General features: G+C 54.1%; 6 protein-coding genes across 6 annotated transcripts; 4 read left to right on the plus strand and 2 right to left on the minus strand.

Moving 5' to 3' along the window:
• Nucleotides 1-922: 922 nt before the first annotated feature.
• BBA_01528 (frequency clock protein) lies at nucleotides 923-3,890 on the plus strand (the record flags this gene model as incomplete). Its single annotated transcript, XM_008596625.1, has 2 exons — nucleotides 923-1,208; nucleotides 1,282-3,890. The coding sequence occupies 2 exons, from the start codon at nucleotides 923-925 to the stop codon at nucleotides 3,888-3,890; spliced, it is 2,895 nt and encodes a 964-aa protein (XP_008594847.1).
• A 1,377-nt stretch (nucleotides 3,891-5,267) lies between these two features.
• BBA_01529 (prenylcysteine oxidase) lies at nucleotides 5,268-7,175 on the plus strand (the record flags this gene model as incomplete). The annotated part of the gene is made up of 2 exons (XM_008596626.1): nucleotides 5,268-5,385; nucleotides 5,560-7,175. The coding sequence occupies 2 exons, from the start codon at nucleotides 5,268-5,270 to the stop codon at nucleotides 7,173-7,175; spliced, it is 1,734 nt and encodes a 577-aa protein (XP_008594848.1).
• Nucleotides 7,176-10,157: 2,982 nt separating this feature from the next.
• Nucleotides 10,158-12,875, plus strand: BBA_01530 (VID27 cytoplasmic protein; the record flags this gene model as incomplete). The annotated part of the gene is made up of 2 exons (XM_008596627.1): nucleotides 10,158-10,176; nucleotides 10,474-12,875. The coding sequence occupies 2 exons, from the start codon at nucleotides 10,158-10,160 to the stop codon at nucleotides 12,873-12,875; spliced, it is 2,421 nt and encodes an 806-aa protein (XP_008594849.1).
• A 441-nt stretch (nucleotides 12,876-13,316) lies between these two features.
• BBA_01531 (heterokaryon incompatibility protein) lies at nucleotides 13,317-15,776 on the minus strand (the record flags this gene model as incomplete). Its single annotated transcript, XM_008596628.1, has 1 exon — nucleotides 13,317-15,776. One exon carries the CDS (start codon nucleotides 15,774-15,776, stop codon nucleotides 13,317-13,319), a length of 2,460 nt encoding a protein of 819 aa, XP_008594850.1.
• Nucleotides 15,777-16,273: 497 nt separating this feature from the next.
• Nucleotides 16,274-17,891, minus strand: BBA_01532 (trehalose-6-phosphate synthase; the record flags this gene model as incomplete). Its single annotated transcript, XM_008596629.1, has 2 exons — nucleotides 16,274-17,523; nucleotides 17,579-17,891. 2 exons carry the CDS (start codon nucleotides 17,889-17,891, stop codon nucleotides 16,274-16,276), a joined length of 1,563 nt encoding a protein of 520 aa, XP_008594851.1.
• A 1,145-nt stretch (nucleotides 17,892-19,036) lies between these two features.
• BBA_01533 (3'-5' exonuclease) lies at nucleotides 19,037-21,549 on the plus strand (the record flags this gene model as incomplete). Its single annotated transcript, XM_008596630.1, has 3 exons — nucleotides 19,037-19,396; nucleotides 19,451-19,650; nucleotides 19,701-21,549. 3 exons carry the CDS (start codon nucleotides 19,037-19,039, stop codon nucleotides 21,547-21,549), a joined length of 2,409 nt encoding a protein of 802 aa, XP_008594852.1.
• Between the last annotated feature and the right edge of the window lie 420 nt (nucleotides 21,550-21,969).

A 21,969-nucleotide genomic window follows, 5' to 3' on the forward strand; every position in this document is an offset into this window, starting at 1 on the left:
CCGACGCCGAAACCACACCCGGCTTCAACCAGCCTGCTGAACCTTCAACAGCGCCCGCCCGCCACACCAGTGCCCGACAATTTCCTCCCATTTGCGACAGCAACAAGCCAACGCTCTTCCACTGATTTGCCGCTGTTGACTTCATTGTCTACCGACAGCCACAAATCATTCGGGTTAGCTGTTGTCATTCTTTTTTTTTTTTTTTTTTTACAATCATTTGATCCGGCCTTTCTCGGCCGCCTGTGCGTCGCTCTTACGACGGTGCCATCTGGTGCCTCCTGCACATCGACAAACGAGACCGCCGTCATTGGACAAATACGTGGTCATTTGCTTGCCGTCATCGAATAAAACGGACGTTGTCGAATCCACATCATTCACCAAATAATTATATCCTCAATCCGGCAACAGCAAGATACCGGTCATACTCTCCTGCCTGTTGGTCGCCATCCTTCTCATTGTTTCCAGAACCATCTACAGTACACTACACAGGAGCCGTCTTTACCAAGTGAGTTAATATTTGCCCTGCAACGCCTCGTCAGGTGTGCTGCTTGCGGTCCTTCATCAATACTGCCAGCGATCGCGATCGCTTTATCACTTATCCAATCATGTCCGCCTGCAATACCACCTTGGCCCACTCTACCCTTACCACATTTTTTCGCTACAGCAATTCAGCCCAGCCAAGCTAACCTGTATCTTATTGCTGTAACCAGAAATATTTCTCTAACGAGAACGGGCTCAGCTCCGCCACTGACGACCGGCGACGTCACTTTTTTTCTTTCCTTGGACCCTTGCTTGCTTTCTGTGGTTCGCGCTCCGTACAGCGTCTCCATCGAAACCCGTCGCAAAATCGAACCATGCTCATGCTCACACTCTCTTGAATTTCTTCTCTTTGTTAAATCATTTTCGGATGCCATCTCCAACGATGCCCAAGACGCAGATAAACACTGGCAGCGCCGTTCCACCATTTTCGAACCCTCGCAGGGTTTTGGCCGCCAATTCTCTTACGCTACAAAATCACGGATTCGCCCGCGATGCCTCGCTCCGCGCTAGTCCTGGCTCCGCACGTTCTAACCCCAGCGGCGTCGCTTCCACCCCGCGGCGAAACTCGTCTGGCAACAGTCATCAAACGGGCCAAAGCGATCCCAAGAAATGGTTCGATAGCTCGAACCAAAACCCGTCCGCAACATTCGACTCCAATATCATGGATGGTATGCCCGACAACCACCGCGAGAAGAAACCCGTTGGTCTTGAAATATCTGCTAACTTGACGGTAACCCTTAGTCGACCCTCCATTCTTCCAAAAGAGCTCTGAATCTTCTACCGAAGACGCCATTGGCTACAAGAATCGAGCCATTCCTCCCCACCTTCAACCACGACATCAAGAAACGCAAAGCAGCAGTGCCGACGACTATCGCAGCGTCATTGACGATTTGACAGTTGAGATTCAGAAACTCAAGGACGAGCTGAAACGTCACAAGCAACGCGGCCCGGACACGTTGCGCAAAGACCAGCTCTTTGAAATCAAATTCCACGGTTTGCCCAAACGCAAGAAGCGCGAACTCGAGACGACTCTTCGCGAATTCGCAGCCACGTTGGAAACTTCTTCCACCGAGTCCTCATCACAGCAAAAGAAGTCATCATTTGGCCAGCTGCGTTTCGGCTCCGGCTCCAAACATGCCTCTTCTTCATCTGGTTCCAACATGCGCCCAATTGACTCGGCCTATGCCTCAATGTCAACGGGCGCCAATTCTGCAGGCGTATCCATTGGCCGTCACACCAGCAAACTCAATGGCATCAGATCATCTGAACAAAAAGTCGAGAGCTATCTTCGAGACATCCCCGAAGGCCTGTACCCAAAACATGTGGCTATGACGGACAAGGATAGGAAAAAGGTTGTTGTTCGTCGGCTTGAGCACCTTTTTACCGGAAAGATCAACGGCCGTCAAGCTCGTCGGCAGTTGCCTATGCACATTGTCCCTCAACCTACCCCTCCTTCTGCCTCGTTGGCTCAATCTTCCATCCCTACACTCACCTCGGAAGCCGCGAAGCTCGCACAATCTGCTTCTGCGCAATCGCAGCAAACAACTGGCAAATCAGAGCCCGCTCGTGAGGCACGAATCCTCCCTCCCGGGGGTTCGAGTAAAAAGAGCCGATCGCGGGATAATGGTTCGATCTCGAACTCAAACGGAGATCAGACAGAATCCACGGGCAACGGCAGCAGACACAACAGCTCTCCACAAGAGTCATCGCTCCCGGAACAGCGACCGACTCGACCGAATGACCTCGACCCTGACCGTGCCCAAATTCCTGCTGACAATATGGAGTACATTCGACATTTGGGTTTGGTCCCTCCTGAACTTCTCCCCGATGCCACCCAGGAAGCTCCAGACGTGTCACCAGATGCCGAGGGCTGGGTGTACCTGAACCTGCTCTGCAATTTGGCGCAGCTGCACATGATCAACGTCACTCCCGATTTTGTTCGGGCTGCGGTCTCTGAACTGAGCACCAAATTTCAGCTGTCGCCAGACGGTCGCAAGATTCGATGGCGTGGCGGCTCAGAGGGTACCATACTCACGCGTGATAACTCTGCCGAAAGTTCTCAGGAGAGCGAGCCTTTGAGCAGCGGCTTGAAAGAATCGCAGAAGTCGAAGCGCAAACGACAAAAGATTAGTGACTCAGGCAGTTCAAGCAAGGACAACTCCAAATTTGGTCCTCAGGTCTCTGCCACGTCGGATAATTTTCACTATAAGCCACTCTTTGTTCGGCAGGACTCTCCAAACGGCATCACCTCGTTCGACGACACGCTGTCGTCGTTTGGCCCGGTCGAAGATAGCAATCTCGGCGAGTCGAGATACAATCTCAGTGGCTCGGGCTCATGGAATCGAAAGAAGCGCCGCCATGATGGTGCTGTCATTTATTACAGCGGTGCGCCTTTCTGCACTGATTTGTCTGGCGACCCCGGGGATGCCTCACCAACGACGTACATGATGTCAAGCGGACAGTGTGCTCCTCAAGGTCTACAGGAATCACACCGACCGCTGTACAGATCCCCATCGGGGTCGAACATTGGTATTCGGCCGCTCAGCCACCCGATACCTTTTGATTCCTCGGATATAGCCATGAAAACAGATGACGAGGAGGAACCACCCGGTTTCGCCACGAAATCTGACGACGAGACCAGCGAGGCCGAGTCCATGGATTTTGGTTGGTCCAATGAGGCTCAATACCTCGAGGTTCACCCCTTGGAGCCTTGTGGATTGGGTGGTGTTTTACCAGACGACCACTTTATGGTGGTAGTTACTACTAAGCGGCCGAAGGAGGATGCACCAGGCGCTATTGCCAAGTACAATGAAGGCAGCTGGACCGCAGCAACCGACAACATCATCGTTCGTTTGGCGGTAATGTCGACATCGTCGCCAGCAGCTCAGCAATCGAGACTTCCGTCGCGATGTAGCTCACCTGGTGTAGAGATTGAATACACGTCGGGGCGGATCAAGAGACTGGCACCAGTGCCGCTGCCGCCACCCGTCATCTTCTTCCCACCGTTTAGTAGTGACGATTCATGCGATTATGATGATTTCTCGGACTCGGATCTGGCGTCTCAATCGATGCCGTTGATTTCGGAGGGTCTTGCGAGTCGCAGAGGTCTTGAGCAGTCAGACGACTACCCGGACGGAGTGGATCTGAGTAGCGGTGATGAGGAGGGAGATGATCCCGACGATGAATCTGGAGCGGAAAAGATGTATGACCAGCCGCGTGATGAGGTGCCAGAGATGAATCCGCTGGACCGAATCGCTCGGCAGTCGATTGGAAGTTCAGTGGCTGCTGCGGGAACGCCAAGAGGGCGAACCAAGAGCGCGTCTAGCAGCAGTGAAGACGATGAGGAGTGAGCAGAGATGAAAGAGCAGCAAGTGAAAGAAGAGAAGAAGAGGGTAAGAGAAGAGAAGAGAAAGACATGTTTGCATTAAAGCGATGACGCAATTTGCGAGTTTGGATAAGCGTTTACGAATTTTGATTTACAAAACAAGGTGGGCGCGGCATTGCTATTCGCTTGCATGGCCGGCCGCAACCTGTCGATACATTGGATCTGGAAATTTTGAGAAATTTTGGCATTTGGGAACTAGCAAGGAGTTTACTGGGCGCATTCAAAGTTGTGTTTTTTATTATCCTTGGCCGGATTGTAGGTCCTTGTTTTCCTCAAGATTCCCCCAAGGTCGGCCTTTGTTAAGGCAGCCAAGCACAAGTGTTGAGTGTGTTGTTATTATTAGCGCAAAGAATGAGGGAGAAACGCAAGGCACAAAGAATGGATAGCTTAGGAGTGCAAGACGATCAGAGTCTACTGCTTGATAGAAGTCGAAATTGTACGGATAAGAGTACTTGATACCTCTTTTGGAAGTGTGTAGTGTAATGTGATGGATGGTGTGTGATGTCGCAAACTGAAAGCAGCGGGTGGCTTGGGCTGAGGCTTGTGCGCGGGCGGGCGGACGGAACCGGATTGGGGGTGGGGGGAAGGGAGCTACATAGTTGGTGATGCGCCCGATTTAGGCATGATGATTTTGGGGAGTTGGGTCGTCGACTCGTCGAGTCTTGAGTGTGATGAAGTTAGCTATTGTTCTTTTTTTGCTGACGGGTTATGGTCAACGCGTTGGTGAGGCGACGGGACGACGGCTGCCCGAAAGTTTGCGCCTCTGCAAGGTGCTCGGATGCGCCATTTCACTGGTCAGTGGCCTAGTGTGCCTAGTTAGGCTGTGCTGCCGCGTTGCATGATGGGAGGCGAGTCTGTCTTGACGGAATCCGACAAAATTTCCGTCTTGCTTGGCCAGGTTTGGTGCAAGAATCAAGGAAAGACGGGAGCCAAGCCCACTTCCAGACTTGTTGTCTCAATTATGGCAAGTAGGCAACCGGGAATTATTTAGAGTTCTCGGGATAAATACACGCAAACAGGCAACAAATTTTTTTTTTAAGGTAGAGCAGGTATTATTGAATCCTATTAGGCTATTATTAGGTAGGGTGGATACATTGAGACACGCTCGCACACTCTTGTTTCCGTTTTCCCCGTCTTTTCTAAAACACCATTCTTCTCTTTGTATTCTTCCATTTACTATTGCTGCTCAACCCCTCTCGCTATGCAGCGGCTTTAGCCCACAAAGTTCCTCTACTCGGCGCTGCAAGGAAGCGTCGCACTTGTCCTTCTTCTTCGTTTTCTCTTCTTTCTTTTTCTCCCTTTTTTTCTCTTGCCCGTTATTCCGCATACACACTGTCCAACGATGGTCCCTGCATTACCCTACTGGTTCGTTGTCGTCGCCGGCCTCGTCGGCGCGCTGGATGCGACGCCGCCGGCCAAAACTCGCACCCGTGAATCTGTGCGAAATGTGGCCATCATAGGTACGTTTAATCATGCCATCATGTGCATGTCTGTCTGTCAACGTTGGATCTCTAAGCACCCTCAATCGCCATGCCACCTAGCATGTGACAGTGACGACCTTCCCCATCGTTCACCATGTCGACGACAACAAAACAGAAAAAGATGTTGTGGCTGACATGCACTCTTCATCACAGGAGCCGGAGCGGCTGGCGCATCTGCCGCTTACCATCTCGGTCAATACGCCCGCGACGAGCACCTCCCCATCAACATCACAATCTTTGAAAAGATGCCCCGCGTCGGCGGCCGCACGCTCACCGTGCATCCCTACAACGACTCGACATCAGGCGCGCTGCCCGTTGAGCTTGGCGCCTCCATCTTCGTCACCGCCAACCGTATAATGCACGACGCCGCCTTACTCTTCAATCTGACGCTCGTCGACCCCGTGCCCGAGCGCAGGGGCGACCGCACCATTATCTGGGACGGCGAGAGCATTGTCTTTGAGACGACCAACGACGGCAGCTCCTGGTGGTGGGAAGCTGTGCGCATGTGGTGGCGCTACGGCATGAGCCCCTACCGCGCCGTCAGCCTCGTCAAGACGGTGGTCAACACCTTTCTCAAGCTCTACGACCCGCCGTTTTTCCCCTTTCGCTCCCTCACCCAGCGCGCCTACGAGCTCGGCCTCGAGCGCGTCACCGGCGTCACCGGCGCGCAGTTCCTCGCCGACAACAAGATCAATGACGACTTTTGCCGCCACATCCTGCAGCCGGCAACGCGCGTCAACTACGCCTCCAACCTGGCGCACATTCACGGACTGGAAACCATGGTCTCGTTTGCGACGGATGGCGCCGTGGCCGTCCGCGGAGGCAACTGGCAAATCTTTGACAAGATGCTTGCGGCCAGCGGCGCCACATTCTACCGCAACACCACGGTCGAAGCCATCAACTTTAAGCCCGAGGGCCCCAACAGCGTCGCGCGCGCTCTGAAAAAGTATGCCATCTCGGTCGCCGGCGGCAGTCAGACCGTTCGCACAGCCTTTGACGACATCATTATTGCCACGCCCTGGCAGTACAGCAACATCTCTGCGGGCCGCGGTATCATCACGCACAAAATCGACGAGATCCCCTATAAGGAGCTACACGTGTCGCTGTTCACGTCACCGTACAGGCTGCGCACCGACATGTTTGGGCTGCCGCGCGGGGACACGCCCCCGAGCAACGTCTACACGACGCTCAAGGCGGGCGCCGTGGCGGATCCGGACAATGTTGTCGGCGACGTGGGCTTCTTTTCGCTGAGCACCCTGCGTACCGTGGTCAACCCGGCGACGCGGCAAACAGAGTACCTATACAAGCTCTTTGCTCCCGAGGAGGTGGCGCCCGCGCTGCTTGACAGTTTTCTTGACAGCGACTGGAAAGACAAGCACGGCGATGAGGAGAGAGTAGAGCAGGGGACGGGCGGCGGCGGCGGCGCGGAACCGAAAAAGGTGACGTGGTATTATCAGCAAATGTTTCACCCGTACCCGGTGGAACATCCCCGGGTAACATTTCAGGACCCGGTCGTGGGCAACGGCGTCTACTACACGTCAGGCATAGAGAGTTTCATCTCGACCATGGAGACGAGCGCGCTAATGGGCAAAAATGTGGCGAGGCTGCTGGCCGACGACGTGGCCGGCAACACGGGCAGCGGCGGGGCGTACGTATCGCCGTACCACCGCGGGCCGACGCCGGTAGATCAGCGGCAGCGGCAGCGGCAGGATTTCTTTCAGAGCATGGAGGATGATTTGGATGACTTGATGATGATGGATGAGTTGTAGTTGGGGGACCGGGGTTGATGGGGTAGATGGGCGTGGAGTATAGCGGACTTTTTCCTTCTGTCGCCTTTTTTCTTTTGACACTCTTCACCAATCCAACTCGGCGATATATTCCCTCTCAGCGGACAGCAGAATGGCCTGCTTTATTGTTTTCATTAGATTGCCAAATATAATCTTTTACTTATTGATACGTCATCAAATCTCTTCTATACTCAATCGATACCTTTTGTGCTTTTTCCTATCGTGCGCCTCTTTTGTCTTGGCACCGTACACACAATAGCGCCTCAGGTCTTTGAGTCACCGAGGTCCAATCGTAGACGTACGCGCGTGAAAAACAGCGTTTAATAGCGTTGACACGTCAGTCACTCTATGGGGATTTACGAGAGGCGTTCTCGACTCCGTGCAGCGGCGCAAGATGTAAATAACTACCAGAGAGGGAAAATGGATGTTCCCGCCCCCCCCCCCCTTTGCATGTCGGAGACTTATTTAATGAGAGTCTTCAACCAATCAGCCAACCAGCCGTTGGCGTGCCAAGTGCTTCCCCAAATCGTACCCCTTGCAAGTCGGAGATGAATCGGACTAACTGCCAAACCAACAATGGGCTTTGCGGATCCGCCCTCAGCCTCGAATCGATCGGCGATGATGTGATTGGTGTTGACTCGATGGGAAATGGGCGGTCAGGCTTTTTCTTTAACGCCGCCCGAACCATCAGCCACGACGTCTTGGCCCCAATGGCTGACTGGCTGGCTGACTGGCTGGCTGGCTGGCGCGTATAAGTTTTGACAACGCACGCTTGCAGATTTTGCGAAACTTGCGGGAGAGAAATGCGCAACGCGGCGCTTCGAGTAGTTGTGAGCTGGCGATGATGATGGGATTGATGAGTGGCGGACTAAGCGGGCCAGTGGTATGCTCTGCAAGGTGCTGTAATTGGTTCTTGTTCTTCTCAAAGGAAGATCTCGGTTTCATGGCGGGAGAAGAAGACTTGTCGCAGAGGTAAGATGGATCTGCGCTGTGTAGCGAGTATAAGAAGAGAGTCGGATACAGTTGAACCCCCTCTGTTGAAGCCTTTTGGCACAATTATAATTGCGTTGACTCTCTGATATCCTGTTCAATCACAAGCCCGGTTGTACTTGACAAATCTCGGTGTTCCTGCAGCGAGGCCTCTCTTCTCTTTTCGTTTTCGTTATCTTGACATTATAAGACTGTCGACTCTTTCAACTTTGAGAATTCTGCAAGAGATTTGTCGGAGGCATGGATGATATCCCAAAGGTAAAGGAAGACAAAGTCGGCGCCGAGGCGACTAGAAAGGCGAGCGAAGCCGTAAAGGCAATGTTGGCGGCAAAGAAACGAGCCAGAGCTACGGTAAGCCCAAAATCTCAGTCCTCTCTTCAGCTTGTATCGAAAGAAAGTTTCAGGGACTGAGCAAATGAGACGTAGAATGATGAGCTCAGCTTTCAATTGTTCAACAAGAAGGGCCGTACTAATGCGCTCGAGCTGATTTGAGTTGGGATGGCATGTGCCCAGGGAGCGACGACTCAATTCAGTCAAAACTCGTGCTTGATAATGTCACTGCATCTAGGTGAGATGATATGAACAGAGACCATGGCCGGGCGCTGTGAAGGTGTGATGATACGGTGAGATTGGCTTGGCAGGTTTCGCCCGCAGCGGCGCAGGCTCGAGGGAGTATATAGTTGCATGTAACGCAAACAGGTCAGGTTTGTTGTGCTTTGTAGAGGAGATTGTTGGGAATAATGTCATGAAAGTTGTAGTTTTTTGTTCTACTACTAGATAAGTCATTGACCAACATGTGCGTTTGAAGCGCTTGACTGAACTTTATCGTGTCTATCTAATTCGTGGGCAGAAATGAAGCCGAGCAAAACAATGTTATGAGAGAGAGGCTTATTCTGTATAATGGAGTGCCTAGAGACTTTGCCGTTGTAAGACTTGTATACTTTGAGAGGATAGGCTGAGTTGACGAGTTGTCCTACTGGAACCTAACTAGTACACGAATGTGTATCAACAGCCAACTGGCTACTCGAGCGACAGTCAATGGAGTCAATGGTAACAGTGGGCACCTAGCGCGTTACGGTACTCTAGCGTTCTTTTCGTGGTGACAAAGAGATTGCTCACACTTGGAGCAAATGAAATTACGTCACTGATTGTAGTTTTTAAAGTTTGTACGCTAATAAAGAGGCATGACAACAAGCAGCAACGCGCCGACACGCTAACAAAGTCATTAAAAGGCAGCTACAAGTCTAGGCAGCAGGACAAAGAGACGGTACGTGTTTGATTCGTCAGTAATTGAAGCAGCAAGGGTTCATAAGGCGAGGACTGTGTAGATGACTGGGAGGAGTTAGTGTGGTAACTATGTAGTCACAAGCCAGCCTTAGCATGTAGTTATAACACTTAAAGTAAATAGAGAGTGCTCCACAAACGCCGTTATAGCCTGAGTGGCAAAATAGACTGTCATGTTGAAGCGAAGTTGTGTAAAACAAGTTTATTCAGCTGCCCACCACCATTCGCAGAAATTTTGCTTGTACAAGTCACAAAAGGCGCTGTCAACACTATAAAGACGTTGTTCAAGTCACTTATTACGTCACCCAATTTTTCTGCACATTCTTCCTCTCCTCGGGCATCTTGCGCTGGTCGGCCATCAACCCTTGCCCCGCTATCAGGTCAAAGTACCTACCGCTGGACTCCAGGTCTGACACCACTAACTTCTCAACCGTTGACGGGGCCGCCCCTCACAGCAACAAGCTTGTTTTATTTTTCCTGTCGCTTCTCCTTCATACTTGCACCAGGCATCTTCGCATCGCCGCGGCAAGGCAAGGATACCTTCAACGCCTTTTTGCTCGATACGACCGATACGATCTTTTTATACGAATTACTCGTGTCGGCGCAGCGTCTCGCCTCCTCCTCACCCTCCCCTGCGCCTAGCAACCAGATAAACACAAACAAAGGCTTCAACCCACCTTTGCGGACACCATGTTTGTCCTGCGGAATGGTATGTCCACCATCGATAGTCTGCGAATCGCCTGCCTTTGATCTATTCTTTCCCGTTCATCTCGATGGGACATGGGGCACATCTGGCCGCTTGTTGGACCGCAGTACCACCCATCACTGTGTGCATGCAGGTAGCTCCTGCTCCTCCTCACATGTTAGGAGGGGTTGCCTGCATGTTCCTTGCACTGACGCCGCCACCTCTAGCCCCTCACCCATATACGTACCTATCTTCCCTTCGCACCATCAAGTCTCTTCTTTTGTTTTCCTTCTTATAAACATCCCTTGCTAACTTTACCAGTTGGAAAGCTGATCTTCGGCTCCAGCGCCCAGGAATCTCTCATCGAGCTGCCCCAGGGCCAGCTGTACCTCGTTCGCCCCCTCTCCCCCAAAGGCTACTCGGAGCTCATCTTCAAGGACGCTGCCATCCGCATCCGCCGCACGAATCAAGATTTTCACTACCAGCTCGTTGTACAACGCGCCTTTGAGGAAGGCGAGGAGGAGCTTCTCGCCGAGGAAGAGGGAGACGACGCTGAAATTGACGCCCTCGCCAGCGAGCGCGACGAAAAGACCTTTTTGCTCGACGAGGCTCTGCACTTTCGAGTCGAGACCCGCGAAGGCGGCGATAGCGTCATTGCCTGGCGCGATCTCAGTGGTGACACCGGTGACGTCTACGAATTTGTTTGCGACGCCGCCGTTCCTGCCAACCAGCTCCAACTCTTCCTGCGCGCCGCCCAGGAGTGCCAATACGAGCGCAAGTATCGCAAGCCCAATACCACCGCCTCCGACGAGGATCTCCAGCAGTTTGAGTTTCACGAGGAGCTGCCCATCCCGCCCGCTAGCCCCCTCAACAGCCCGTCACTCACCCGCTCCATCGATTCCACCGAGTTCATGGCACCTACAACTCCGAGCAAGCAGCGCACGCCTGCCACTCCCGCAACTGTTCCCGTGGAGAGCAAGACGGCCGGCCCCGTCTACGATGCCAGCAACCCGCCCAAGCCCAAGGAAATTTACGCTAGCATCTCTGCCGAGCTGCACGTCTACGACCCCCAGCCAGGCCACTTTGCCATGGTCGACGACTCGGTAATTGCCACCGTTTCCGAGGTTGGCCAGTGGGAATACTGGCTGCAGATAGAGGGCCAAAAGCCGTGGGTGGGGACGCCAGTTGTCTCTGACTTTAACCCCGTCTTTGATTTCCAGTTCCTCTCATTCGTCTTTAATCACTTTAGCCCTGATGGCACAGCTCGCTCTTGGCTGCTACGATTCAAGGATCAGCCCACTCTGGAAAGATTCCAGGAAGCCATTATGCAGGCCATTTGGGAAAGGCTCAACGAGACAAAGTGGGCCAAGATTCAAGAAAAGGAACGCGAATATGTTCTCGACTCCATGGGCGACCTCACTATGGAGGATGCTCCTCTTGTAGAGGAGGAAGAGGAAGAGGAAGAGGAGGATGAGGTCGATGAAGAGGGCATTCGAAGCGACGCATATGATAGTGACGAAGACGAGGAAGAGGAGCAAGAAAAGGATGACCGCGAGATCAACTCGCAACTCGCCGTCGGCTACAAACATGACCGCTCTTTTGTCGTCCGTGGCTCCAAGATTGGCGTCTTCTCACACACCAACGACAACCGTCTCAAGTTCTCCACCAACATCTCCAAGGTCACCACCCCCAAGGGCAAGCTCATGAACCCCAAAAAGGTCATGCTCCATGGCGAAGACCGCGATCTCATTATCCAGAACAATGTCGACCCGAACAAGCTCTATCGCATGGATATTGAATACGGCAAGGTTGTTGACGAGTGGAATGTCCACGATGATATTCCCGTCATCAACTTTGCTCCCGAGAATAAATTTGCCCAGATGACCTCGGAGCAGACTTTCCTCGGTGTCTCCAACAATGCTCTGTTCCGTGTCGATCCCCGTCTCGCCGGCAACAAGCTTGTTGACTCGGACATGAAGCAGTACGCCTCCAAGAATGACTTTTCATCTCTTGCAACCACCGAAAAGGGTTATATTGCCGTCGCCAGCAACAAGGGTGACATTCGTCTCTTTGACCGTCTCGGCATTCGCGCCAAGACCCAGTTGCCTGCGCTCGGTGACCCCATTACCGGTATGGATGTCTCTGCCGATGGCCGCTGGATTCTCGGCACCACTCAAAACTACATTCTGCTCGTCGATGCCATGCAAAAGGACGGCAAGAACGAGGGCAAGCTGGGCTTCGAAAAGGGTTTCTCGGCTGACACAAAGCCGCGCCCCCGCCGTCTGGCTCTTACGGCCGAGCATGTGGCGCAATTCTACCACGAGACGGGCAAGCCCATTGCCTTCACCCCCGCCAAGTTCAACACGGGCGAGGGTGCCGAGGAGACGAGCATCATTACAGCCACGGGCCCATACATTATCGAATGGAACCTCAAACGTGTCCTGCGCGGCATGAAGGCGCCATACAAGATCAAGCGCTACGAGGACGAGGTCAAGGCCGATGATTTCAAGTTTGGTTCCGACAAGAATGTCATTGTCGCTCTGCCCAACGAAGTCAACATGGTGGCCAAGCAGAGCTTCCGCAAACCCACGCGCGAGAGCATCATCGGTAATGTCCGTGTTTCCTCCGGCGGCCACAGAAGCTCGTCTGCGAATAAAATTGGCACGCCCTTGAGTAGCCGCTACAAGCTAGGCCGTGACGACATTGTGAATTCGCCATACTGATTCTTTGCTGTTTTGTCTTCGACGACACTTTTCTATGTATCTTTTGGTTCTTGATTTCACGGCCCCTTTTTTATCCTTTGTTGCCACCTCGAACTTTGGTGTTTATCTTTTATAGCTTTCTCGAGATGAATGTAAGATGTGTGGATATGAATAGCACACATCAGGACGTTGGACGGATAAAGGGGTGATGGATTATGGATGGACGAAGGATTGGGGATAATATAGCCCAGATACCACTATTTTTTCAATTTACACACATCTAGCTACTTACAAATCTTTGCTTGGGATATTTGCCGTCGCTTTTGTTTTCTGTGACGCTGCCGCAGTAGCTATCGTTTGAATTCAAATAAACCTTCTCATACGATATAAGCAGCGTTCTAAAGCAGGTGTGAAGATGCTCGCCCGCTATGCATGTAAAAAACGCTACACAAAATGCCAACCCTAAATTAGGACAAACTCTCCTTCATTCATCCCCAACGCCTCACCATCCATAACCCCATCGCAATACGCCTCGCCCACCACCGTCCACATCGGTTCGGTGCTTGTCTCGACGGGCCGCAGCACAATCGGAGCCGTCATGCCGTAGAGCACCACGACGACATCTTCCGGCCGCGTCTCGCCCGGCCCCATGCCGACGTGTCCCTCACGCGTCCGAAACACGCGCCGCCCAGCGTGGCGCTCGAGGCTGGACAGAAATGCCAGCATGTCCTTGCTGCGCATCACCTCCGGATCGAGCCCGATTCTGCGATAATGCGCGTCCGGCTCATACAGCCGTCGCGCCTGGCTACTAAACGGGCGCCACAGGGCATAACTACTACCACCACTACTACTAATGCCCTTCGTCGCGAGCCACATGCGCGCCGACGCGGCGCACAACCCGACGACGTCGGCGAGCAAGTCGGCGAGCGCGAGGACAATGGTGCGTGCGAGGGAAATGGGTCCTCGCGCGAGGTGCTGCAGGACAGCCGTGGCGCTGTAGTAGTCGACGTACCAGGGCGTGACGCCTACGGTGGCGTAGATGTTGACGAGGGAAAAGGAGCGCGCAGTGGCGGCGGAGCGGAGGAGCCGTCCGCCGAGGACCGAGATGGCGGACTGGAGGACCATGTGACGCTGCGTGGAGGCGTGGGGGGAAGGGTAGCGGGCGGCGAGGTGGCGGGCGCTGAGGCCCGAGTCGTAGACGCGAAGGCTGGTGTGCGCGAGGGCTTCGGGTGAAGGGGGCGCAGCGCCGGCGGCGGCGTCGTCGTCGTCGTCGTCGTCGTCGTGCGCGAGGGCAGCTTGGACAAAGGCATCGACCTCGTCAAACATGAGCTTGGCATCGTCGTAGTTGACCTGATCCTGGACCCACGCCCTTTCGCTCCGTGTGTACGTCGCCTGGCCAGTGGCGGCGACCCGGCCAATCAGGACACCTTTGATGGTAATCTTTCCCGCCGCCGCATCAGCCTTGGCCGACGAAGCAGCTCGGGGTCCCCCGGCGGCAAACACGGGCTGCTCCAGAGCCTCCCACGTCAAAGGCAGCACCAGGTCGTGCGCCCAGTCGGGCACCCACGACGGCAGGCCCCGTATCGTCTTCGAAGCCGCCGCCCGGTTCAGCAGCAGCACGTCCATGTTGCCGTGCTCCAGGAACAGGCCCGTCGCTTCCGTGTACGCTCGAATCTGCGCCTCGGCCTGGTTCGTGCCGTCGTAGTAGATGCCCAGCCGCGCGGCGACGGGGTCGTCGGGCTCCGCGAGCCCCATCAGGCCGTATATGCGGTCCTGCGCGAGCGACGCGCCGACGACCTTCCACTTCATCTCATTGACCATGTTGTGCTTGATGACGAGCTCGTGCAGCGGCGCGCGGCGGCGGTGCTCGTGGATGGCTTTGCGCTCCTGAAAGATGCGCTTGAAGCCCTCCAGGGCCTCAAAGACGGCGGCGCGGAGGGCCACCTCGGCGCGCGGCAGCGGCCCAACGACGCGATACAGCCAGTAGTTGTTCTGCAGCGTGTAAAAGAACATGCCGGCGCGGAAGCAGTCGAAGCAGAGGAGCGCGTCGCCGCAGGCAATCACCGCGGCCGGCGCGAGACACGCCTCCTGGATCGTCCACAGCCGCGTGAACCACGCGCGGCGCAGCACGGCAAGGCACGGCGCGATGGGGTATTGCGAGGCGAAGCGGCCCGTCACCGCCGCCAGGTCGTCGCGGTGCCGCGCCTCCACAGGGTCGTCGAGTATGGTGGCGGGCGGATTCTCGACGACGGCGTCGTAGATGCGCTGCAGAGTGGCGGCCGGCAGGGCCATGACGGGGCCGAGGACGCCCTCGCCGCAGAGGTCGCGGACGTATGCGAACCAGCGGTCCGAGGCGGCGTCGCCGGGACCTAGCCAGATGACGGCGCGGCGGGCGTGTGCGTAAATGGCTTGCATGAGGGCCACCTGCTGCGCCTTTTCATCGTCATTGTCCTGGTCGATGCAGATCTGGTCGATGAAGAGGGGGAGCTCGTACTTGGGCCCCGAGCCGGTCTGCTGGGCGTCGTTGGCGGCGGCGAAGCGCAGCAGGGCGAGCTCCAGCGGACGGTGTATAAACAGGTAGGAGCGCCCGCCCCCGCCGCCCCCGCCCCCGCCGCCATTGTCGCCAGCCTCGACCATGATGCGCCGGTTCGGCCGCTTCACGTTGGCCGGCACGTCCCATGCGTACGAGAGCGCATCGTATTCGACGGATGCGGCGGTGTCGTCGTCGTCGTCGCCGCCGCCGCCGCCGTTGCCTGCGGAGCACTCAATCAGGGTGATTCGGACCGTGGGCTCAAGACCCGGAAGCAAGGACGGCTCGGGCGGCAGGAGCTTGGCTAGGCGAAAGGTGCGCGCGCCCGGCGCGATCGGCGTGTACTTGTACTTTGGCAGGCCGTTGCCAAACAAGGACGGTAAAAGAGCCATGGCCGGTCGACTGCCCCCAAAAGGGAGGCAGAAGAAGAGCGAGGCGGCATGCTGTCCCTTTTTATCAAAAGAGAATTTCGTCACTGGGCTTTTGGGAGTTGGGGGCGGCTTGATGGAGACGGTCCAGACCGCTTCAGCCGCATCCAATAGCGCGGGGCGTGAACGTTTAAGCATAGACTGAATTTACAGTGTAAGCGTAGAGTGTAAGCGGCATCAAACGGGTCGGTTCGAGATGGTGCTTGTTCGAGTTAGCGTTGCGGGGTCAATGGAAGCGGGATGACGGGATGGGACGTGGCTGTTTGAGATGTATATTGCATTGAGCTGTAGATCGCTAGAAATTCACAAACACCAAAACTCCTGCTAGACTGTATAGCTCAGACCATAATGACCGTACCTCCATTCTTTCTTTTCTCATCTGTTGTATTGATGTCAGATACGTTGTTCCTTGGTCCGTATCTGACGCAGACAGTGCCGTCGGAAACATCTGCCATGTCTCATCATTCTGCTTGATTCGCCTCCGGCTCCTTGTTCTCGGGCTCTTCTGTCAGTGCCTTTTGGCCCGAGCTGACCACGGCACCCGAGACGTTGCGAATCGTCTTTGCCTGCGACTCCTCGTTGCTGAGGCGCGTCATCTCAGCGACAAAGGTGGCCCCCCACCAAGCGCTCGTGTACTTGAAGACATAGCGCTCGAGCTTGCTGTAGTTGGCGGCGCGCTGCTCGGGGCTCATGGTCACGGCGTCGTGGATGGCGTTGGCCAGCTCCTCCGTGTTCCAGGGGTTAACAATCAGACTGCCGTTGAGCGACTGCGCGGCGCCGGTAAACTCGCTGAGGATCATGACGCCGTGCTTCTCGCGCTGCGTGGCAATGTACTCGTACGAGACGAGGTTCATGCCGTCACGAGTGGAAGACACCAGGCACACGTCCGACACAGCGTAGAGCGCTGTCAGCTCGTCAAAGGACACGGACTGGTGCAAAAAGTGGATGGGCATGAATTCAATGGTGCCAAACTTGCCGTTGATGCGGCCGACGAGCTCGTTGACAACGGCACGAAGGTTCTGGTACTCTTCGACATCCTGGCGTGAGGGCACGGCAACCTGGACGAGGACAATCTTGCCAATCCACTCGGGGTGCTCCGTGAGGAAAACCTCGAGGGCATGAAGTTTTTGCGGCACACCCTTGATGTAGTCGAGACGATCGACGCCGACAATGAGCTTCACGCCTTCAAACTTGCGTTTCAGAGCTGCGATGCGCGCCTGCACCTTGGGTTGCTTCAGCCCCTCGACAAACTTTTCGGGGTCTATTCCAATAGGAAACGCCCCGACAGTCACGAAGCGGCCGTTCCAATCGACACCGTTAGGGGTGGTGGGGGTGCCGAGTATACGCGAGCAACTACTAAGGAAGTGGCGCGCGTAGTCGTATGTGTGGAATCCAATCAGGTCGCAATCGAGAAGACCTGTGAGAAGAGGCTCTCGGACGGGCAGAATGCGGTAAATTTCGCTACTTGGAAATGGCGTGTGCAAAAAGAAGCCGATCTTGACGTTCTTCTTGGAGTTGCCAATTTCCTCCCGCAGCATCTGGGGCAGAAGCATCAGGTGGTAGTCGTGCACCCAGATTAGATCACCGTCTTGAACATCTTTGATGACAGTCTGCGCAAAGAGGCGGTTGACTTCTTGGTAGGCGACCCAGGCAGACTCGTCAAAGGTGATTTCACCGGGGTGATAGTGGAACAACGGCCAGAGGATAGAATCTAGAGCTGTCAGCACGAGACAAAGTGTATGATATGATGTAGCATGAAGACTTACTGGCAAACCCATTGTAGTGGCGGTCAGCGAGCTCATCGTCGATAAAGACGGGATGCGCGCCGTACTCTGCTTTGAGGCGTTTCTTCATGCCATCGACCTCGTTCTCGGGGACCTCGAGACCGGGCCATCCATACCACTGGAAGCTGGTGGTCTTGCTCAGACCGCTCAGGCCTGTCACAAGGCCACCAGAGGACATGGAAAAGGTATAGCTGCCATCTTCGGAGCGCTTAATGGTGATGGGCAGACGGTTCGAGAGTAGCAGCAGACGGCCGGGCGCAGCAGCCTCTTGCTGAGTCTCTGCCGGGGTGGACATGGCAGCGGAGGTGCAAAGTTGCGGAAGTTCGAGAGTTAGGTCGGACGAAAGGTATGACAACTGACGATGCGCTGATGTTATCGAGCGAAGAGCTTAGGCTGCTCGACGACGTTGGGGTGGAAAGCTGGAGAAGCGACAGAAACGTCGTGGTGGGCTGGCCAGCTTAATGTGGGGTGAGCTTTGGTGGTCACGGCGCGTCGAGTGATGATGGCCAAAACAGGTGGAGGGAGACACAAAAAAAAAAGGTAAATGAGTCTGGAGAGTTTCTGAAAAAAAAAAAGAGCTGTATCTGGGGCTCTGCGGTAATTTATTTCGTTGCGGCGTCCAATGGCATGATGTTGTGCAGCACGAGTTGTTTGAGGGCCGGAGCTTTTGAGGCGGCGGGTAGTGAGGGGCAGACTGGGCTGCTTGATGTGCTGGCTGACCTGACCACTGACCACTGACCAACCGTGCCAATGTACAAAATGGTTATGTGCAGGCAAGCAGGGCAGCAAAACAAGGCGCTGGCGGCGGAGATTTGCGGCTCAACCTTGTTATGACTGTCAATTATGAGGATTCGTTGACAGAAGGAGGATTTTTCCTTGGTAGTTTAGGTGGTTGGCTTGTCCGATTTTGCTCTATTACATCACGGTGACGCCTCGCTGTGGCTTGCGCATACGTACGATGCGTATCATACTGTAATTAGTGGGTGCAGCTGGTTTTGCATGGCGATTGTTCCTGAAGAACATAAAAATGCATACATTTTCGGTGGCAATTCTGCTTTGACGAGAAATAAACGCCGAGCGATATGCCCTTGCTCTGAACTAGAATGCGCTTACTCTTTGTGGTGTTGCATTAGCTTATCCTAGAGCAAGCAGTTATCGCCGCAATATGAATAGTAACGCAGCACTGCGATAGAGATGTGATATTGAAAGTACGGTAGTGTTTGACAGAAAAAAAATGGGCATCAAAAAGTGAGACAGAAGCAAGATAGCGTCAAAACCAACTTACACCGCACATCCGCCTCGCGCCTGCAAGCTCTCGCTGTGGATCTCGCGATACTCTTATCGATAACGGCCAGGATTTTTTGTTTGTTCCCAATCGCATTGCGACAAGGGCCATCATCCATCGCCATCAACATCGCCCAGCAGCTCACCCCCTGCAACATGGCGGCGCCTCAGGACTTCAAGTCACTGCAGGACGGAGTCCAGAACTCCTTGGTTGCCACCGTAAAATACGCCAACCGAATCGCCGCCGAAGACCTCAGCTTCCAACGGACCGTCAACCCGGATGCCGCCGAGCAGCTCGACGAAAATTCGTCCCGCCTTCTTGAGCTCTCTACTCGCCTTTTGCAGTCAGCTGCGCGCGCCTGTGGTGTCGCCGCCCCGACGCTCAAGGATGCGGACGACATTGATTTAAATTGGCAGGGTGTCGTTGACGTCGTCGACTCGGTCCTCGAAAAGGCCGACACGGCTCTCGACGAATATACCGGGCTCATCAAGCGCAAAGAACCACCTTCAGATGCTGTGTGTATTCAATATCTTCTCTTCGAAAATTTAATCGAAATTGACATGTTATAGACCCCTAAGCCAAAGAAAGCGAAACCCACGAACAAAGTCATACGAAATGCCAACGTGGTTAAACCCCAAGTCACTTTCGAACTGCAACCCGACAATTTTCCCACTGGTCCCTGGAAGCCGATTCTCACAAAGAAGCCTCATGCTATTGTACCTTTGGAGGAGAGTCTCATCACATTTACCGACGAAAATGGTTCGACACAGTACGTACATGCTGCGGCATACATACGTTTCTTGCTAATTCTGTTTCTAGATACAAGCACCCATACGAGCCTGAAATTTTGCAAATGGCCTATCCCGATAGCATTTTCAAAGTGGCGAAGCCCATCCCGTGGCAGCCTGTCGAGACAACCACGGCAAAATGGGTCGATACATACGAAGGCGTACTCGAAATGCTTCAGGAGCTGAAGAAGTCAAAGGAGCTCGCCATCGATCTCGAGCATCATGACTTCCGAACATACACGGGTCTTGTTTCTCTCATGCAGATTAGCACCCGACAGCAGGACTGGATCGTCGACACTCTTCAACCTTGGCGCCACAAGCTCGAGATACTCAACGAGGCTTTCGCGGACCCTTCAATTATAAAGGTCTTCCACGGCGCGTACATGGACATGGTTTGGCTCCAGCGCGACTTGGGTCTTTACGTCAATGGTCTTTTCGACACTTTCTTTGCTTGCGAGCAACTGGGTTACTCGGGCCGTAGCCTCGCCTTTTTGCTCTCCAAATTTGCCGATTTTGATGCTGATAAGCAGTATCAGCTGGCCGACTGGCGCATTCGCCCAATCCCGGAAGAAATGCTCTACTATGCGCGTTCCGATACTCATTACCTGCTCCACATATATGACCAAGTTCGCAATGACCTCGTCTCTTCATCGAACCGAAGCGCACCAGAGCAGGACCTCATAGGTCGTGCTCTGCAGAAATCGAAAGATCTTTCCCTGTCTCGACACGTACACGCAGGCTACCAAGAGGAGAATGGGGAAGGCCCACGCGGCTGGTACAACTACCTGCTGAAGCATTCACATCTGTCCTATGACGCAGCACAATTCACCATGTTCAAGACTATTTGGAAGTGGCGTGATGATACGGCGAGAAAAGAAGATGAAAGTCCCAACTTCGTTCTAGGGACGAACCATCTGGCTGACATCTGCCGTGCCAATCCTCCAGACGCCAAAGCTCTTCACAGCCTAATGCCTCTCACAGCGCCTTTGGCCAGATCGAGAATCAACGAGATATGGGCGCGCGTTTTGGAAGCTAGTCAAAATCCGGGACCCAGCCTGCTGCAATTCTTTGCAAGTATTGCCCCGGACGCGGCTACTAGAGACGCGCTGCCCAAGCCAGGCCGCGACCTCACAAAATTGCCAGACCTTGGCGGTAAGATTGCCTACAGAAACCTGCCACGCTCGCGCTTGTTCGGTGATATGCCCATCAGCTCCCTATGGGATGGCTCACGGGACGTGGATGAGGAGCTGAAGGGGGAAGTGCCCTTCCCTTGGCAAAGGTTCGTTGTCTCTGTTCAAGAGGGTGCAGAAGTGGAAGAAGATACTACTTCGCCTGCAGAGCCCGAAACTCCTGCGCCTGCGCTGCCTGCCCCTATAGAGGAGGACGAAGAGTTTACATTGAAACGCGGAACAAAACGCAAGTCAGAATCTGCGCCTGATGTCGAATCGGAAACAAGCGAGGATTCCGACTCTGACGAGGATGAGGAGGGTGATACGCGAATGGAGCCAGCGCTCGCCGATGGTATAATTGATATTGATGATGAACAAAGCAAGCCGAGGAAGCAGCGCAAGGCTTCCAAGAAGCAGGCTGCACAGGAAATACAGCAGAAGCGAGAAGCTAGACGGGCCAAGAAGGCGCAGCGCCAGGCAGAAAAGCAACAGAAAAAGTCGGCAGCAGGGACCAAGTACAATGCGGTGCCGTTCGATTATAGCAGCGCGGCATCTGTCATGCACGCCAAGCGTGACGGTGCTGCGGCCGCTCGCCCAGCGAAGCCGCAAAAGGTGTTTGATCCATACTCCAAGACTGGAGACGAGCCAATGAAGGGCGCGAGAAAGGCGCCACCAATTAGGGGAGAGAGGAGTGCTACGTTCAAGAAATAAGTGTATATAGCATACTTGAGACGGCGTTTTGGGGGTCAAAGAAGGAATTTGATTATATCGAGCTGCAACGATGTGGCAGGAATTGTGATTGTGATTGTCTTCGTAGAACTATACTGAAAAGACACGATTTTTTGTGCGCAAGAAATACAGTAGCAAATTGTAACAAAGTGCTTTTGTATCATGTAGCATTTTCTATTGCTGTTGTGCATACGCAGGGATGTCGTTCCTGCAGAAATCAGCCAAGCCGGAAAAACATGGCCGGCTGGTGCGTCCCAAGTGAGGGGAACCTGCAGCAATAAGTATTTACCATTGCACGTCGACAGCCTTAACATATGTACATGTTCAATTGAATCTTTCTATTTACATTCAAATCTACGGATACTATTCGCTCATACAGTGACTCTATTTGAAATTGGCTAG

The sequence above is a fragment of the Beauveria bassiana genome (genome assembly GCF_000280675.1).
Source record: "Beauveria bassiana ARSEF 2860 unplaced genomic scaffold BBA_S00003, whole genome shotgun sequence".
Classification (NCBI taxonomy): domain Eukaryota; kingdom Fungi; phylum Ascomycota; class Sordariomycetes; order Hypocreales; family Cordycipitaceae; genus Beauveria; species Beauveria bassiana.